A 20,317-nucleotide genomic window follows, 5' to 3' on the forward strand; every position below is an offset into this window, starting at 1 on the left:
GTAGGGTCTGTTTTATTAGCAAATGGAATGTTTGCTCCAGCTCCGAGGTTATCTCTTATTTCCATCACAAATTGCTCTGGAGAGGTTGGCAAAAGGGACCTCTGTTTAATTGTCATCTCCAACAGTTTGTCATAACCCCAACCATGGCGCAGCTAGTATTGGCTATGAATCTAAGGGGTCTTGAGCCAATGTGTTCTTGGGCAGAGCCAAGTAACTTAACCCCAGGCAAAGGTCCATTTACATTGTCAGAGTGTCCAGTGTAAATGGGTGTCAGGCCCAAGAGTGTTTCAGACTGAGCAATATTAGTGCCTGAGGGTCAAATTCTCTGTCAGTTGCACTTGTGCAAACTTATTAACATCTGTGGCATTGCAGGGGTGGAACAGAGAGGAGAATTTGGCCCTCCACATGCAGTGAGGCAGACCACAGCTGGTTCAGCCGCATAGTGGCTGTCATGTGGACGACACATGGAAACACAAAGAATGGATGCTGCTGCTGTGTTGTGACCTAAATATGGGATGCAGAGTAGGAGGCATAAAAATAACAGAACGCAGGGCTCAGGTCTTATAGGGGTTCAAAGACCTGTTTACATGGCTATCCAGGAAGGGTCAGGATGGCCAAGTCACAGGCTAGGACTCAATGCTACAAGCATGTGACTCAAGGTATCAGCCCCCCAACAAGCCTTCTTCTTAATGCCTCTCCCCCACTGCCCTCTTTATTAATCTGATAAATGGCCTATATTTTTCCTAGCTGTGCACAAGTTAAAATTATGTGCAGCCCAACAAAAATGCAGACCATTTGCTAGCCAGGCTGGGATACTTCCTACTGCTCACGTATGATGGAACAAGATGTGTCTGTATCTGATTCGCCAGCGGAGAGAAAGAGGGGGCATCAGCTTCTACTTCCCTTTTAGTTTTCAGAGAGACTTACATGCACTATTCTTGCTGGATTTGCTTCCTGACATGAGAACATGGCATCCTATCGCATTGGCTCTAGGATGCCAGACTTTTGAGAGAATAGAGATTGTGCACCAGACAGCATGGCTGACAGCCTTGCTGGGCCCCTGGGCCAGCGGGGAGATCCTGTGCACTGTGCTCCTTGAAGGATGGGGCCTCTGGCCCAGACCATGACCCGAGCCCTCCATTCCCCCCACTCCCAAAGTGCTGCCCATGATGCACTGCACTGCACTCCAGCAGCGACTTAAAGGGCCTGAGACTCCAGCCACCACTGCTGCTGCAGTAGCTTCAGCAGTGGACAGGAGCTGTAGGCCTTCTTGTGTTGCCCCCTTTCCCCTCACACCCCTTTTGGCAGGCCTGGAACCAGAAGTTACCATCTTTTAAAGTTCAGGTCCAGTCACTTACTTGGCTTCTGGGTCATACTCTGCCCAGATCCTTTTAAACTCATCCAGGTGATGTGGCCCCAGAATGGACCAGTCCCGTGTCAAGTAGTCAAAGTTATCCATAATAACAGCTACAAAAAGATTAATGATCTGCAAACAAGGACAGAGGTGATGTGAAGGAGGCACATAACACCAGACTTTATTAGGCTTCCAGTTTGTGCCCAAATACAATTCCAGGCCTGGCTTTTCAGTGGCCCTGTGCGGTTTGGCTGTGTTTCTTCCCACAGTTGACACCGTGTCAAGTGAGATCAGCAGAGCCTCTTGATTTACATGGGAAAGCACTTGAGATATGTTCCCAGCTAGGGCTTCTCAAATTCTGCACCGCAGAAGTGATTGATGAAGCCCATGTTTGCTGATCCTTTGGGCAAGCTGCATGGCCCACTTATTTGCAAGGCCCTCCTCCTGAGAAGGGCCTGGGTTTGCTTATCTGTTTTTTCTTGGGGGCAGAATTGGAGTCATTTACTGGCATTGAGCCAAATGGTTTATAAATGTTGTACACATTCTAGAAGAGCATTCTGAGCCCCAGCAGCCAACGGCACAGGGCAAGCTGCAGTGCTGTGTAATACCAGGAGAACTGCACTGCTGGGACAGAACAGGTGCAAGTGGGATATGGCTTTTCATACTAATAGCAGTCACAGAAAAAAAACAGAGGAAGAGGGCTGTGAGGCACTGAGGGCCTCACTACCTGCTGCAGGACACTGATTTGTTCTGCTGGTGCAGGGCATCCTTGTTTACATAGTGACAGCTGTTGAGATTGCTCTAGTGCTGTGGTGTCCAAACAGTGGCTACTACTATAGTGAACTAGTCACATCATTCTGAAAATACATTTATTGTTCAAGCCAACTAGCCACACTCAAACAGCTACATGTGGCTCGTGGCTACAGCATTGGACACCACAGCTCTAGAGGGAGTCTACTGAGCATGAACTGTGGGGATCAAGTATCACTGTCACTGTGAGGCCACTGTGGAAAATGTGTCTCAGATTTTCCATCTATGAGATCATTTTTTTGCTACACAGCGTCAGTGCCCAGGGAAGTTAGGGGTTACTGGGCATTCACAGACTAGCACCATTTGTAGTGCCAGTATTGACTCACCAAGAAGGCACAGAGCATGTAGAAGCTGATGAAGTAAAAGATGGCAAAGGTGCTCCCACAGGAAGGCTCGCTTTCAGTAGAGTTGGCTGGCTCGGAGTCAGGATCACACGTCTGATTTGGCAGACATGCAAGCATGATATCCTGCCAGGCTTCACCAGTGGCACACCTGGACAAAAAGTGAAACTTAAGAGTGGGGAAGTGAAGTCAAGAATGATCGCTTCAAAAGGGAAACAACAATTAGCACATTAAGAGTCTTCTCCTGCTCCCACTGAAGCCATGGCCCTGTAAAATGGGTGATGGGACATGAACTGGCATGTCCCTCTCCTTCTAGATATGCTGCTATATCGTGATATCCATTACTGGAGTACCTGCTTTTGTATACATAGATACGGAGCCACCATGTTCTGACCCAATGCTTGGGGGAGATTTGTGAGGGGTTGGAAGGAGAATAGCATTTTGCATCTTAGATTTTGTATTCCCTCATTGTTTTCTTCCCTATCCTTTCCCGAGCTGCTCATCTCCCCTATTCTCAGTCACTCCCTGAAAACTTACTGGACATGTGAGACTGCTGTACCTGCAAACTCTACCTTTCATTAGTTGCCATACTCAGCACTCTCTGTTCTGCCTGACACACACAAGACAGATGATGTGTCAAACTGAACAAGGAACAGTGCAGAGATTGGTGGCCGGCACCCCACTCTGAGTATGGATTTCACAAGTAAGTGAGGAAAAGGCACAGAAAATCAACAACTGGGTCAAGAAGAAATTTTCCCCTGTGCAGAGTATTTTCTATCTTGGCACTTTCAGGTTTTTCTTTGAAACAGTGGCCACTGCCAGAGACAGAACTGTAGATTCCATGGTCCACTGGCATGTCCCAGGAAGTCAGTCCTTATGTGCTTGTAAATTCAAGGGAACGACTTGAGCATGGAGTTAAAGGCTCCTTTTTCTGCTGCATAAGGTCAGACAGCCAAAGGCCTTGGTCTGATTTAAAAGAGTGGACAGTTTTGTGATCAATACCAACATTTGTGGCTCAGCTGCAGTAATAACATTTGATGCTTCAGTCTGTATCTGGTCACCTCGGGGGGAAGGAGTTTCCCTCCCACACATGTAAGCCACTGAACAACTGCTGATATGAACTTGTGGAGCGGGGCGTGTTGTCTTTCTCTTAGGCATCAAATCTTGGCCATTGCTGGAGGCAGAATATCAGGCCAGGTGGACTAATGGTCTCATTTGGAACAGCAAATCCTAAATTTAGGACACTGCATTTCCAACCATCTCATGATCAAGATATGGTGAAAATGGAGAAGATGTGTCCACAAACACTATGCCGCCACTCCGTGCATGGCTCTGACGGAGTGTTGGGGGGCCCCAGGGCTGACTGCCCTCATCCCAACCCTTCCACCCTTAGCCCCCCTTTTCCAGGTCAGGGGAGCCAGGTCCCCCTCCCACCTTGTCTGTGGTTGCTGTTGGCCCCTTTGCACCCAACCTGAAGCTCCAAGACACCCACCTGAAGAGTAGCAGCACTGCTTGAGGGAACGTCTGAAAGTTGTTGTTGCGGTTGATCTCTGTGGTGTCATTCAGAGCAATTTTACCAAACACCTATCAAAAAGCAAAGGTCTTGTCAAGTTAGCCTTGGAGTCCCCAAAGCACTTGGGTCAGCTATAGCTCCTTGCTTCTCAGTGACTGTGAGCACTGGAGTCAGACCCCTTCCTACAAGATGTTTCCTGCTGGTTTCTAATATTTGCTGTTCTTCTTGTTTGTGCTTCATCACTGGTAAAGCACCCATGCAGAAACCAGAGGCACATTCTAATACACCATTAACATAAGTAATCATTAATTGTTGCATGTACCACGAATATGTGGCATGGGAAACTTATTTCAATGCGCACTCGCGTGGGATATTTTCACAGTTAAAAAAATAGCAAGAGAAAAGAGGCAGTTATTTTTCTTCCCTTCACTGGCTTTCCAGAGGCCCTGTCTGCACAAGGAGGAAAAGCATTGCAACAGACCTCTGTCTGGACAGCCTTGAGCTCCCAGGATCTGTAAGCTGCCTTGCATCCTACACTACAGCCGTGCCCTTGTACAGAATAGTGCCTCACAGTTGGAAATTTACTCCAAGGCCTCTGGTTTTAATAACAGCGCTTGGTGCAAGGAGACAGTGTTTCAGGAACCCCAAAACACAATGCCAGGTGTCCAAGGTGTCCTCCACTTACCCCAAAACGGTTTTGCCTCAAACCGGTACTGCTGCCGGAAGGCTGGAACAGGGGCAAGAATCAAAAACAATAGGATGAATCCTGCAGTCCTTGCTTGGTCAAAGCTCCCATTGAAGTCAATGATTAAAGACAAGGCAAGGACAGACAGGACTTGGTGCTATAGCCCTGATCAAAAATTAAGACAATGGGAGTCTTTCCATCAATGTCAATGGGTTCTGGATCAGGCTTTTTATGAGTAATACTTGCTAAGCTAATGAATCCTGCAATCAGAGGTGGAAAAAGTATCCAAAAAGTTACTTGAGTAAAAGTAGAGCTGCTTTCACTTCTGGATACAATCAAGATGTGATGTGTGCACACATGTGCATGTGTATACTTTTACTCAAGTAATTTTCTGGAGGGAATGACTTACAGTTAAGCGCATCCCCCCAGAGAAGGTGCACTTTTATTCCAGTAACTTTTTGGGTACCTTTCCTACCTCTGACTGGAATGGCTATCCAGGATCAGCTGAGGCAGCCAATAGAGGAAAAGAGAGAACAGAACTGCCATCCAGGGAAGGGTGGAAGAGAGAGAGAGAGAGAGAGTGCAGCATGTGACGAGGTTGTGGCTAGCTGAAGAAGAGGAGAAATCAGAAGACAAGGATGTGTGTGTACGGGGGGGGGTAGAGGCCAAAGCATGCAGAGCCACCATTACCGAGAGAGAAGCTTGATCAGAAATACCATTGAAAACAGAGGTTCTGTTCTGATCTGTGGAACCCAGCTGCTCTGTGAGGTTACTACCATATGAGACATGAAGCTTTCATCCCGGAAACAGGATAAGGTCCTTCCATGCTAGGAAGTTCTAATGGATTCTTTGGATGCCCGCCAGACCTTCCTTGTATGCATGCATGACAGGGAAGCTCATTAATGAGTCTCTTTCTTTGTGTCTTTTTTGTTTGATTGGGCTTTTTTGGGGTGGAAAATTCAGCTTTGTCAACTCTCCTGAGAACAGTGAAGCCAGGGTGGGGGTAGGGGTTGAGGGGGTGGGGGAAGAGGAAGTAAACACATCGGCTGTGTGTACATCATCACCGTCAACAACTGTGGGCTCAGCACCCGTTGGTGTCTGATGCCTCTCTCACTATTTCCTTCCATCTTTCCCTATCCAGTGCAGAGTGGCTTAGTTTCTGTAGACTAGCTCCACACCAATCTACTACAGCAGATAGGAATAAGGGGGTTTTTGAAGAAGCCAGGGTCCTTTCGAAAAGGAGCCCTGTCTGGACGAGCCATGTGGCTGCGAGCTGCGTCAATTTCGAAGTGCAGTGGTTGCTGGCATTCTAATGAGGCGCTGAATATGTATTTCAGCGCTTCATTAGTAAACTTCGTAATGGCCATTTGCATGGCCATTTTGAAGTTTTGGGCTAGCGTAGACATAGCCATAGGGTGCATCTACACTAGGAACGAACTTTGAAGTTAACTTCAAAGTTATGCACTACATCGATGTAGCCAGCAGAGTCTACACATTTTTCCCTTACTTCGAAGTTCACTTTAAAGTAGGGAGCCCAACTTCGAATTCCTTACTCCATTACCAGGAAAGCAATAGTGCCCTACTTTTTTCGAAGTTTAACTTCAAAGTAGAGTGTGTGTAGACACTCTACTTCCAAGTGCTTACAACTAGATTTTGTAACTTTGAAGTTATTTTTGTAGTGTAGACACAGCCATAGAGGCAAACTGCAGAGCAACCTGTAGAGTTTAGAGTCAGGATTGTAGGCAACACAGACAAATGCAGCACCAGTAAATGCAAAATCCTATATGTAAGGAGAGGAACTAAACGGCACAAGCATACAAGTGGGAAGCATCCATCTCCACCATGCCAGACTGACGTCATTTCCATATTCTTCCCCTAACACCCTTCTGTCCTAAGAGTACTGCTTTTTAGGAGTTCCATCAGTCGAGTTCCTGCAGTGAAGGTGTGGGAGCAGGCTGAAGAAGGCAGGTGTCTGTCAGAGAACTGCTGTCTTAAGAATCAAGGAATTGTCTGTGATACTAGTGCAGAAAGGTTTCAGCGTCCCAAGAACAGCACTCCCTCAAGGCACATCCTCCATTCACTTCAGTGGATTTAGATCAGGGATGAATCTGGATACCACACAGCCCACTTACTAAAGGGCACCTCCTCGATGAGCATACTTGTTTTTGAATTTTTGTACATGTAAGAGCTGAGGGAAATGGCGATTTTGCTTTGTCAGTGGCTGTGCATTTTCTTCATTTGAAGTCCATGGGGCTTCATCCACCCCGAACAGTTGTGCTGCTCTGATTTACACACCAGCCATGGGTTATCTTTATAATTGAAGGAGACTCACACTAGGTCCCCAGAATTGGAGTAGCATAAAGGTGGGTTAAAGCCAACTTGGCCCACCTGACTCTACCAGTTTTGCAACAAGCATAGCACAGTCAGATCACAAAATTTAGCCCACAGTGCTCAGCAAATCTTAGAGGAGCAGGGTCTGAGTTTTGTGTTTGTAATGAAACCCAAAGGCAGTGGCATTTCATATAGTTTTGGAATTCCTTGAAAGCACCTTGTGCAGCTTTAGTATTTATAACCACCATTGCCAAAAACTAGGGAAGCCTTGGCTGGCCAGAAAGTTCTTAGAACTTAACATAAGAACATAAGAATGGCCATACTGGGTCAGACCAAAGGTCCATCCAGCCCAGTATCCCGTCTGCCGACAGTGGCCAATGCCAGGTGCCCCAGAGAAGGAGAACAGAAGACAATGATCAAGTGATTTATATCCTGCCATCCATCTCCTGCCCTTGTACTGAAGGCTAGGGCACCATACTTTACCCCTGGCTAATAGCCATTTATGGACCTAACCTGCAAAAATTTATCGAGCTCTTTTTTAAATCCTAATAGAGTCCTGGCCTTCACAGCCTCCTCCGGCAAGGAGTTCCACAGGTTGACTGTGCGCTGTGTGAAGAAAAATTTCCTTTTATTAATTTTGAACCTACTACACATCAATTTCATTTGGTGTCCCCTAGTTCTTGTATTATGGGAAAAGGTAAATAATTTTTCTATATTCACTTTCTCCACACCATTCATGATTTTATATACCTCTATCATATTGCCCCTCAATCGCCTCTTTTCCAGACTGAAAAGTCCCAGTCTCTCTAGCCTCTCCCCATATGGGACCCGTTCCAAACCCCTAATCATCTTAGTCGCCCTTTTCTGAACCTTTTCTAATGCCAATATATCTTTTTTGAGGTGAGGAGACCTCATCTGCACACAGTACTCAAGATGTGGGCATACCATAGTTTTATATAGGGGAAGTATGATATCTTTTGTCTTATTATCTATCCCTTTTTTAATAATTCCTAACATCCTATTTGCTTTACTAACTGCCGCTGCCACCGCGTGGATGTCTTCAGAGAACTATCCACTATAACTCCAAGATCCCTTTCCTGATCAGTCATAGCTAAATTTGACCCCATCATGTTGTACGTGTAATTTGGGTTATTTTTTCCAATGTGCATTACCTTACACTTACCCACATTAAATTTCATTTGCCATTTTGCTGCCCAATCACTCAGTTTGCTGAGATCTTTTTGTAGTTCTTCGCAATCTGTTTTGGTTTTGACTGTCCTGAACAACTTGGTGTCATCTGCAAACTTTGCCACCTCACTGTTTACCTCATTTTCTAGATCATTGATGAACAAGTTGAACAGGATCGGTCCCAGGACTGACCCCTGGTGAACACCACTATTTACCCCCCCCCATTGTGAAAATAATAATAAATTAAATAAAAATAAAACTTCATCTGCTCAGGGGTGTTTATTCCCCATCTGACATCATCATGATGCTGATTTTGTGGGCAGAGTGTTGTAACCTCATAACCAGAATAAGAAAGGGGAATAGAGCAGCTCGGGAGGAACAAAGAGCCTCCGTTCATGCCAGTATCCTCAGTATTTAAAAATAAATAGAAAAGTACAGGGAGAATTACAGGGAAACAGTTCCATCTCAGGAGGACCATCTTTAAATAGATGTGCTCTTCAAATAGATGTGCTCTTCAAGAGCCCTTTGGGTTTCTCCGGGTTCAGATCCTTTCTTTCTCTGGTGGGCAGTGACAGCCCCAGCTGCACTGGGGAGGTGCTGGGAGTAACTGGCGCGGGAGGACAGCTTAAATACTCAGAAGCAGCTTGAGTTGAGGCAGCCCATATTTTTCCTTTCAGTAGACAGCACATGGGGGAGTTTCCCTGTTGGAATAGTCTGATTGTCCTTTTAACTACCCAGCTTCAGCTCATACAAGACACTGGCAGTGTTACTACAAGCTTGTTATACTACTCAGCAGCGAAAAGGATCATGAGAGAAGAGATGCAAGTAGAGAAAGATGCAGGAGGAGTTTCCTCCCTCTTGTCCTTTCAGACACCATGTCTCTTGGGCTATCATCAGACTAGTAGCCTCATCCATCACCTTCAATTTGTATTTTTCCACTTGGGCATGTTAGGTAGTGAGGCTTGACTATTGTTACTCTTCATGTCAGAGAGATAGCTAAGATAAACTGATACATTTCATTTAGGTGGGAAATTCCTACGTCACTTTCAAAGTATTGTCATGCTTATAATATTGTTGGCTATGCATTCAGAGAGCTGCTCAACGTTGAGATACCAAAGGCTTTCCTCAAGAACTCTGTTTCATGAGGTTCAGGACAGCAGATAAACTGAAGGCATACATGCAAACCAATTACTTATAACTTCATTACTGCCTTTGGCACAATATAGGACAACAGACATTAAAACAGCCCTGAAGAATCTAAGTGATGAGGAATAATCAAAGGACTTGGGCTTCTCCCTGGAAAAGCAGAGACTAGAATGTGACCTGGGAAAGAAATTGATGCTATGGATAATCATCTGGTTTTTTAAGATGGATAAAAACAGGGGATTGAATCTAAATTTAGGATTGAATAGGAAAGTCAGCGTAACTATTTCTCTGAAAGATAATAGAGATATTGGCCTGTGAACCTGAATATTACAGTGACAGACTCATCTGAATTGCTATAGACAGATAGGCACGCAGAGGTCATTTTTAAGTGCTAGTACTAGTAGGTAGGTAATGTTAGTGATGTATTCCCAAATTGTTCCCTGTACTGTATAGGGCATACTAGGAAGATTGTGGTAACATTAGCTAATTAGATTATTAGAGTCAAAACTGTAAAGTTTTACAAGGTGGCCACTCTAATTGGAGAACGAAACAGACAGAATTATTGAGGAGGCAACAGAGATAGTCTAAATTAATTCACGCTTTGTTTCTTGAAAGAGAGGAGATGAGAGTAGACGGTGAAAAGGCAGTGAATTGGGGTTTTTAAAAATGAGGCATAGTAGATCGGATGAATGTTGCCAAACCCTTCTTAATTTCTTTCTGACAAATTCTGACTCCATGGTGAAGAATAAGAATTGTGGTATGGTGAAAGATGTTTGGAAGAATTAAGCCACATCTGTCTTTTTTTTTTTTTGGTCTTTAATCTCTGGGTCTGTTTTGCAACCCTTGATTCACTAAGGGGAAAGCGGAGCTTAGCATGAAAAATCATCACCAGTGAGGCAAGAATGTAACATATAGCTGCAACAGTCACATAGTATCTGCACATCAAATAGCTGTTTCCACTTGTCTGTGTACAGTATCAGTCATTCAATCCTCATGCTGGTTCCAAGTTTGGTTTCGTAAGCAGAATACAATATAGAACTGATGAAGCTTTGTGAGGTATTGGCACAAGTAAAGAGTTGAGGCATTAGGTCTGATACTATCTTAACCAACATCGGTGTAAATCAGGAGCTGTTGAAGTCAATGGTTTACGTCAGTGTGAAGGTGGGTGGGAGAATAATGAGGCCTGATCGCCAGCATGGCTATGAGCCACTTGAACTGATTGCTGTGTGCCACTGAACAAGCAAGGAAACCATTGCTGATACACCTGTAGGGATAAGGATATTCCTACACAGCGTTTTTGTTTGGTTTGCCTAGTGTGATTTTGAAGTCACGCTGGCAGTGCAAACTCAGTCAATGTTTTCTGTCATCAACTCTGGCTTACTGTCTGAGCTCTGTTTTCTTAAATGCCTGATTATATGGCTAAGAAGAGGAGATACATGGAGAACCAGAAAATCTGGTGTTTGAAAATCTGGTGATGTGGTGTTTTCTTGTGCCACTATCCTCCCCAGACTCTTAGGTGTGAAAGATAAACTCACTTACCTGCATTCCAATCACCGCATAGATGAAGAATAACATCACGATTAAAAGAGCCACATAGGGGAGGGCCTGCAGGAAAAAAATCCCAGAATATATTGTATCAATCAATCATATACCTTGGCGTGCTGGAGTGAGGCATGTCCTGCCAGGGCCCTGCTTTATCTAGTTGGCCTGAGGAGAACAGTGACAGTCCAGAATCAGGGTCTGAAATTGATCCATTTGACCACTAGATGTCTCTACTGATCCACATTTGACTCCACCAGCTGCCTCAAATACAGCCACTGTGCTATCTAACTAAGATAGGCCCTATTATGCTTTCACTTACACTGGTGTAACTCCACCAAATTCAGCTGTGTCACTCCTGTTGTACACCAATGAAAGTACAATCAGAATTAGACGCAATCTCTGCTCCTCTCCCAGATGTAGAAAACTTAGAATTAGCATCACCCTGACACTAGCAGCAAGAGCACAAGACACTCTTTAGTGTGACATTCTGCAGCTGCTTTGGAAAAATGAGAAGTGCGTGAAGTGTCAAGAACAAAGTTCCAGGCTTCTCCTACTATGGCTGATGATCTCACAAGTACCCAGAGCGGCATGAACCAGCATTCCATGCTCTGAGTTAGGTATGTGTGATGGCGCTGGAGATTAGCTAGGTGTCTGTGAACTGCTGTTGAAAAGGAAATGCAAAGTCCGGAGAGCTGCTACTGGCTTGTAAGTTGGAGACCTGCCCTGTGAGGTGCTGTGTGCCCTCAGCTTCCTCTAACTTTCACAGGCATTCAGAGGACTCATCACCTCACAGGGTTAGACCCTAAATTAAAAATTGAGTTTGCACACCTCATTTTCAAAAGGCATTTATCAGAGATGGGTTTATGCCATGGAATTTAGATCTCCATCCTGAGCCTGAACACCTTAAAACTGAAACTTTGGTTTGCCCCATATTATAGACATTAGAACCATCCCCAAGGCAGAGATCCTGACAGTATTCTACTCACCCTAATGGCCAGATTAATCCCTGTGGTAACTTTCAGGCTACAGTGGAGGTAAACCAAACTGAGATTTGGGTCTGTAAATTTTGAGAGAGCCCTTATGGGTGAAATCAAGCTTGTGGACTTGGGGGTAGCTGAGACCCAGTGAGCCAGCAGGCCATACTCCTAGAAGCTCTCATAACTTTAGAAGAGGCCTTAAAAGGCTGTCTTCCCTGCCTGACTCTCTCAGTTTGTTCCATTCCTCTCTTTTTGTTTTCAAACTTACTTTGTCTCCTTCCTGATCTTGTTCTGTCTTTCCTGTCCTCTAGGATTTCCCCACTTTCCCCAGTCCCCCTCTCCTGATTTTATTTCCCTTCAGCACCACCTCTTCTACGTTTCACTACTCTTCTCGGTTGGTTCTCACCCCCTTACCTTGCTTCCAATATACCTATGATTTTCTTCTATGCCCATTATCCATTCTGGTCTCTGTTGACGCCCCACCATGTAGAAACTTGGCTTACTGTATTTCCACAGCCCAAGCCTACTCATCTGATCAACATGTAGCTCCATGGGTAAAGCACTAGTCATAGCAGTGGTGGGGGGATCTGAACCCCCAGAGAAGGAGAGGAATATCAGGCTGTCCTGAATGTATCAGGACACATCCTGGATAGATCCTGAGACTTAGACAAATGCCTGATCCCAGGGCAAAACAACACAGAAATTCAGATTTGATAATGGAGCTGACCGAACGGAGAGCTCCTAGCAATGGCTGTGTTTAGCCACTATAGAAACACGCTCCAGAGGAACATGAGGAAGAGGAGTTCATATGTGAGTGTACAGGGCGTTAACAACCAAGCTCTACAGTATACCAGGCACTTGCTCACTGTGTTCAGTGTGGTTTGGCTGAGGGGGAGAGTCCTTGCACTCTGCCCTCTCCATTGACTTCTTCCTTTAGCTTGGCCTCATGGGGCTGTGAAGCTAAGAAGGCCTCAGAGAAGCCACTCGCTTTCCCACCAGGGGATGTCTACACTGAGGCCTAAGTTCACCCTCCTTAGTTTTAGTTTAGCTGTCACAGCTAAAAACAGCTGGAGATGTGGAGGGCTGGGCTTTTGCGTGGGCTGTTCACGGCTGCCCAAAACCCTGTACACAGGCACGTTACCAGCCCGCGTTGAAGCTTGTGCTGCTGCAACATCACTGCTATATTTAGCTGCACTGACTAAAGCCAGTGTGGGTAGAGACACCTGAGCTGCATACACATCTTCTTCATTCTCATGCCTTCTGGTCTGGGGAAAGGAGAACTGATCGCAGACCTGAAAAGAGGGGCTCCTAAGTAGGTTGGGCAGCCATAACTTCAAAACTTGACTGTGTTTCCTGAGTTAGTGATGACAGGGCCATATCAGTGAATCCTCTTCCTTCCTCTTTGCCTCAATAGTTTCCATGAGACCTGTTCACACAGCAAGCCAAATCTCACAGTGATCGAAGTGGGGGGGAAGTTATGAATATGAGTTGATCAGAAAAATGAGTGAGAGCCCTCTAAGTGATAGTGTGACCAGTACCAATTTGGCACTGAGTGAGTGGCCAAAATGAGTTATTTACACCAACTTGGCAGTGCTGTTTTACAGTATCCAGGAGTTGTATCATGAAAGGAACAAACTCAGTCCCTGATAGAAGCAGGGCCTCACTAAATGCATTGGGCATTGTGGCCACTTCGAGCAGGGCTGAATTCAGCCTCAAAAAACGTTAAAGATGAGGCAGGATAAGTGTAAAAGTGTGGACCTGTTCTCATTATCATTTAAATCACTCTAAATTTTGACATTGCCATCATTGAGAGCAAAAAAGGAGCCTGCGTGTGGGTATGGGGAAATTAGGTTGGCCTGCTTTCCTGACCAGACAGACCAGACCCCATTTGTGGCAATACTGTCCTGTCCATCCGCGCAGGAAAGTTGGCAAGCCACAGTGGAATCTGCTTTCTCTTTTAGCTTCTTACGAACTGCTTAGCTTGTGTGTTACACTCATTTGCACACTTGTGTATTCATATATTGCTACATCCTACTATTTCATCCACTCTGACTACTTTACACTTTGGCTACATCTACACGGTATTCCTCCCGTGAGAGAGGAATGCAAATCAGGGAAACCAAGATTGCAAATGAGGTGCTGATTTACAAATCTCATGCTTCATTTGCATAATCTCGCATGATCTTGCTGTCAGGAGAGATTTTGAGGCAAAACAACCTCAGGCAGGCAGATGGGGTTCTGTCAGCGAAAATCCCCTTCATGGATAGACCTTTATCCTTGGAAAAAATGAGGTATAAAAGGGTCTATCGATGAAGGGGGGGTTTGCTGACAGAACCCATCTACACAGCTGTTTCTTTTCTGCCAAAATCTCTCCCGACAGTGTTACACTCCAGATTATGCAGATGAAGTGCAAGATTTGTAAATCAGTGCTTCATTTGCAGTGTCGGGTTCCCTCATTTACATTCCTCTCCTGTGAGAAGAATGCCACGTAGACATAGTCTTAATATTTAATTTAGACTGTCAGCTACATCACTCTTACACTTGGCCCGGATACTTCCTCAGAAGCTGACCCTGCTAACCTCACGTGCATTGGCCAATAAGTCTATGCAAACATCTGTGCAATGCAAATATATGCTGGGCTTCATTAGTAAATGGAACTTTGCTAACCTCAGCAACTGTTTGAAACCATTATTGCTAATGAGTGGGTGTCTCCTTGTTTGTATCTGTCAGAAATGGTTGTTCTTATGCTTCATGGTCCCCCTCTCCTCACCCAGTCTGTTTCCTGCCATACATTAGATTGCAGACCTGGCTTAATTCAGAGTGTCCCTCTCACTACTACGCTGGGGCGTAGTAGGTTAATTATAGCACCTTACCTTTGTACTTCACCTTTCACTCTCAAGTATCTCAAAGTGCTTCATAAACCCTAGCCCACTTTGCCTCCCACGGAAATGCAGCTAACTCTGGGGTGAAAAAGCAATTGTTTAACATATCACTGCCACATAACACCACACTTTAGGGCAGAAAGGGCAAAGTCACCCCTGTGGAAAGAGGCAGCACAAGAGCTGTGGACAGAATGTTATTACTCGAGTTAGAATATGGCCAATATACGGGAGTCAATGTCCCCTCTCTTTTGCAAAGTGCTAGAGACCTTAATGATTATAGAGCAATCAAGGCCTTGGTTTTGTGTCTGGATTACCTTTTGCTTTGGTCTACAGCAGAGACCAGAGAGTTCTATGACATGCCAAGTGTGTACAGGGTCCGAGGAGTTACCTGGGATATCTAGGTAGAACTTACCACTGCGCAGAAGGGCAACATGGCACTTTGCACAATTAAAGTCCCATCTAAACAATGTTCTGGCCTTCTGCATGGGAGAAAAATTTGCCCTTTGTGCTTAAGGCCCATCCTATCATCATGACAACCTCTTTGAAAGGCAAATAAAGAGCATAAATACCTCTTTCCAGGCATGTCTGCTTAGTGATAAGTGAAGGAATACCTGGAAGGACTTGATGAAGGTCCAAAGCAATGTCCGGATGCCTTCCCCTCGGCTCAGGAGCTTCACGAGACGCATCACACGGAAGAGTCGGAAAAAGGTGATTGAGATGCGCGAGTTTTCCTCTCCATTCTGGAACCCATTGGCACAGAGGCAGTAGTTATAACAGCAGATGAGGCATAGAGATCCTGGATCACAGACAGCACTACACAGGAAGAGCTCAATGCACTGTTCCCTTTTGTGGTTAAAGCTCTCTGGCACGGCACTAGCCCCAGCAGCTCTTGGGGGATGCATGTCTACACTGCCTTCTCTCCCAAGGCTGTGGTGCTATCCTGAAGGGTCTCTGGATTTCAGTATTCCCTAGTGGAGCTGCGCAACCTCTTATCAACCCCTTCCTTTGGGTTCCATACTGGGGGAGTCTGAACTCATGATCAGGGTCTTTAAGGTAATGGAATAGTTCACCTGACAGAATCTTCCTCAGGCTGTTCCCTTCTGTGACCACAGTGATCAAGAAATCACAATGAGATGGGGGTGGGGGGAGAAAGTTTTCTTTTGCATTTGTCTCTGAAGCTACTACCTAATGCACATCCATCAGCAGTCCTGCTTATCCTGGCACTAAGTGCCTAGGACACATTGAGCTTGCTCTGCCTGGAGAACTTCAGCCGATCCCAAGTCTAACTGAAGCCGGACAGTCCCATGTGAGCATAGCATGTGCTGCCACTGAGCCAAGCTATCAGCATGGCTTGAGTCTCCGAATCAGCCCTCCCCATCTCTGCAGTGGCATGGCTGTGTTTTTTGTGCTCTGCCCTGTACACTCACAGCCCTGAACTTGGAGCCCTTCGTCTTTCTCACGACCCCCTCCATACTTCCCACAGCCTGTGCACTGCCTGGTATTTTTTTTTTAAATTTTGGCTTGACAGCTGGTGCTTAGGCCAGGAGTATTTTTAAATAGCCTCTCTCCTGGCCTCTGCTTTCCTCACTACTTCAGCCTTGTCCCGAAGCATTCCCCTAGGGCCTACAACCGGCTTTGACATTTGTTGTGCTTCACGTATGCTCAGGCAAGAGCTTCCGTAACAACAAGGAGTCAGCTGCTGTGCCTCAGCTTGTGTAAGGAACCCACCTGCCTAGCTCAAGGTGAGACAATCACTCTGCTTGGGAGAACCGTGCAGAACAGAGTTACAGGTTCCCCCGTTCATTTTGTCCCCCAAACCCATGAAAATACTGTGTTATATATATGTAGCAGTACTTTCCATCAGAAGTGCTGTGGGAACATAACCCTGGGCTATAGAGAGAGATAATCTTGTCATCCTCCTACTCGCTCTGCCAGAGAAGCACATAGACACCACCCCCTTCCCTGCTGCAAAGCCAAGAGCTTGGTGCAAAGCACCAAACTACTGAGAGTGTGACATTCAGGACTCAGAAACAGTGCAGATCGCCTCTTCTTAACAAGTTACCACTGTATAAACCAGGAGAGAACAGACTGTTTGGATTTCTTATTACACCAGTTTCAGCTTTCATTTTTGTTCCTCATGAAATTATTATGGATTTATATTTCTGAGATTACTAGAAAAAATCCTAGTTTCCAGGTGGCGTGACCAGAACCCCTGTGCCTGATGTGTGTGTCTGTTTTTCTTTCCAGCCTACTGTCTGTAGTCTCTGCTTCTGGAACTGACCCTCTGTTCCAGCATGTGAATTGCAATGGGGTGTAGCTATTTAACACCTCAAGCTAGAATCTCAGAGAAACAATGCATCATGGCTAGTAGATCAGGGCTGCGCTGAAGGTGCAATTTTGCCTGAGGTACCAAGCAAGTTCCCCATCAGTGAAACCTCTGAAAACTAGTGTATTTACCCAACCTACAGTGTGGGATTCTGGGGACCACCAAACCCATGGCTAATGTGGGAGGAGGGTTTCCCATTTGTTGTCAAAGCACAGAATTCAACATAAGGCTGTGTGGCCTCTTGCTGCCTGAACACCCTGATCAGTGAGGGAGCGAGTGAGGGGACAGTGAACTTCCAGGAATAAAGCTCAACAAGGGTCCTACCAAATCCTAACAGCTGCCTGCTCGTTCCCCCCAGCCAATTTAACCCCACCAGCTAAATTCTCTCATTTACATCGGCCCAACTTCAGTAAAGTAAATGGTATGTAACTGAAAGGAGAGGTTGGCGCTGTGAGCATTTAAATAAACATGATAATTGCTAGCTGCAGCGAGGATTACTATTCAAGAAGGCAACTACAAAGATTGTATACCACTCCCATCCCATGTAAACCCTCTGGCCCAATTTCCTCTAATAAATGAAATTCAAAGAAGAGTTAAAGCCAATTATATAAAATTTTACTCCCATGTGGCTAGGGCCTAATTGAATCTACTACAACAGTGCATAAATTAGAGAATTTTTGCTTAAGTCTTCCATGCTTGCTATGTTTACATGGAAGGCTGGAAAGTGTGAGACCAGGTGACGGCTGGTCGGCCAGTCTAAACAGATCCTCCTTGCTCACTACAGTCTCATTTTCCAGCAGCAATCTGATGTGCGTCTGTCTCTGACAGAGCAAGGAGGGTCTGCCTGGTTGCCCACAGAGAATGGTTTTAGTACACCCTTTAGGGAATGGCGTTTTAGAATCTAGCCCTCAAAGGCTGTGTAGCTTTTGATTATTATGGCTTAGCCCCTTATGCGAAAGGTGAATGAAAACTTCACTACTAAATCAGCTCAGTTCATCAGAGATTGAAAGCCCCAGACCTTCATAATAAATTTGGATTTGAAATCATCTGCTATGTCAAGCCAATATCCAATTGATAAAGAAAGTTAGCTGTTAACAAGAAACCTTAACAGTTTGTGTTCTCTCTTGGTAATTCTTTAGAAGGCAGGACAACAATTAACTTGACCAAAGGAACACTCAGGATGCATGAAAAATACACATATGCAACATATTCACAGCTCATGTGAACACCAGATTTAAACAAACACACAGCACAGCAGCTTCATGCAGAGACAACTAGGCTGGGCTTGGAGAAAACTACCCATGATCAGGGAAGAGAGTAAAGGAGTGTGTTAGGACGACTGTCACAGAAGGTGGGAGGGTGGTCTGTATTTTTGGTCTTACCGTAGAGGAAGGGCAGTGGGAATTTTCAGCTGGCTTTAAAGAAAGGCAGACAGAAATAAGCTGTAATAAGTTGCCAATGAAGAGGCCCAGGCTAACACAGGAGCAACAAAATGACAGAAGAGGGCAAAAATAGGGAGAAAAGAATACAAAAGTAGACTGGGCTGATTCCCTAAGGATGCAGTGGGCCAAATCCAGCCCTGGCTAACATGGATGCAACTCCCAGTGTATCCACTGACAACAGAGCTGAATTTGGCCCTGCGTGTTCTGGGTTTCTAGGCATTTGGAGCCCTAGGGATTGGAGGACTGAAAACTGGTAATACGTTTCTGATATCCCTGTCCCTTGGAAGGGACATCTTCTGCCAGTACAGCAGCTAACTGAACTCCCCTCCTCAGCTCCATGCCATTTCCGCATAGGAAGCAGCCATCGCCAAATATTTCAGTCAGAACTGCAAACCCAGTTAGCCCACAATGTCCCAAATCTCTGACTTTTTTTTTATATGTCCCCATGTCCTAGCCTACAGTTCTCAGTGATTACATTGTGGTTCGTAAAACAATGGCCTGAGATAATGTAATCACTCACTTGGCAATGCTACAATAGCCATTGCCAGCTGTAGGAAGTGGGATAGTAAAGCTGTCAATTAGTCCACTCCATGATCTATCCTCACCCATCCCTACAGGCAAAGAAACTCCAGGGAAGTGGTGGATGAGACAATGGAGTGGTAGCAACTGAATTATAGCTACCCCTAGAGAAACCCAACCACTCAGAACACTGTGCATGACCCTCTTTTTTTATTAGCCTTGGAGGCCACTTCCAGCATGGAAATTAGTTCTGGAAAACCAGTGCCGGTAGCTAGCACTCCAGGGTGTACCAGAGAATACGAGAGAATCCAAAAACGAATGAAAACTTTACATAGAAGCCCTTAGACAAACATGAGCATAATCTGTAGGGAGTAGCCTACAGCACATGCCCATTGATGGAAATGTCTCAGACTTTCTTCTCTGTGGCTATACTACTGAGGGTGAAACTGGTGAACTGCTTCTTCCCTTGCAGATGAACTCAGCCAGCATGCTACTTGGTACCCCAGCAGCATGCTCCTGTGCTTTCTGCCATTGGAACACACTGAGGACAGTGCATTTACCAAATTAGTGTTGTACTCTGTTTTTGTGTAAATTGGGGCTATATTTTTAGATGCCCTGAACATCCAGTGATGTGTGCGAATGAGGATAATAGAAGACTAAGGCTATCTCTGGTGCCCTGATGCTCTTTAAGGTTAACACATTGCTTTTGTACAGTAGGTTCTCCTCGCTTTTACCCTCCTCTTTCAGATGTTTGCTCTTGTGTTTTCTTTTAAAGTATTAAACAAGGAAAATTTGTCTGGAACACTGAAAATGGAAATCTGCCTGTACTGACGTTTTTCTTATAGGCCAGATCATGATTTTGTTTTAATGCTGCTTCACAAATTCTTCCCTTCTGACAATGGATATATTTTTTTCTTTTTGTCTGTCTTACAAAACATCATTTTGAACTTGAGTCTTTGCTCACAGAAGAGTCCCAGTCCTACCAGGTGCTCCTGCTAGGAGGTGCTGAGCCCCACAGGTTCCACTGAAGTCAACAGGAATCCAGGGCATTCAGTGCTTCACAGTGGTTCTGAAATCTTTCAGGATTACTAATACTGACTAGGCTGATGACATCAGAAATTGAGTTTTCCTGTGACTGGCTGTCTCAAGAAGCCTAATTAAGTGCTATCAAGTTACTGTTCCTTATTCATAGTTCTGATATGATCAGAATGTGAGGATAACAATAATATAACAGTGAAAGCAATTCTATGCGAAAAAGACA

The 20,317-nt window shown here is 45.2% G+C and overlaps 1 protein-coding gene across 18 annotated transcripts in view; it reads right to left on the reverse strand.

Moving 5' to 3' along the window:
- The window catches only part of CACNA1C (calcium voltage-gated channel subunit alpha1 C), an 812,008-nt gene that overhangs the window by 32,844 nt on the left and 758,847 nt on the right, over positions 1-20,317 (reverse strand). For 15 of the 18 annotated variants that reach the window (XM_075005900.1, XM_075005795.1, XM_075005910.1 and 12 more), the window contains 6 exons: positions 18,478-18,510; positions 15,381-15,509; positions 10,908-10,973; positions 3,998-4,089; positions 2,491-2,656; positions 1,359-1,486 (listed from right to left, as the gene is read on the reverse strand). In XM_075005900.1, the coding sequence (XP_074862001.1) occupies positions 1,359-1,486; positions 2,491-2,656; positions 3,998-4,089; positions 10,908-10,973; positions 15,381-15,509; positions 18,478-18,510 (614 nt within the window). The remainder of the gene's footprint in view (positions 1-1,358; positions 1,487-2,490; positions 2,657-3,997; positions 4,090-10,907; positions 10,974-15,380; positions 15,510-18,477; positions 18,511-20,317) is intronic. The other 3 variants (XM_075005919.1, XM_075005813.1, XM_075005852.1) reach the window with 1 other exon arrangement.

Source organism: Carettochelys insculpta, chromosome 1 (assembly GCF_033958435.1).
Source record: "Carettochelys insculpta isolate YL-2023 chromosome 1, ASM3395843v1, whole genome shotgun sequence".
Lineage (NCBI taxonomy): Eukaryota > Metazoa > Chordata > Testudines > Carettochelyidae > Carettochelys > Carettochelys insculpta.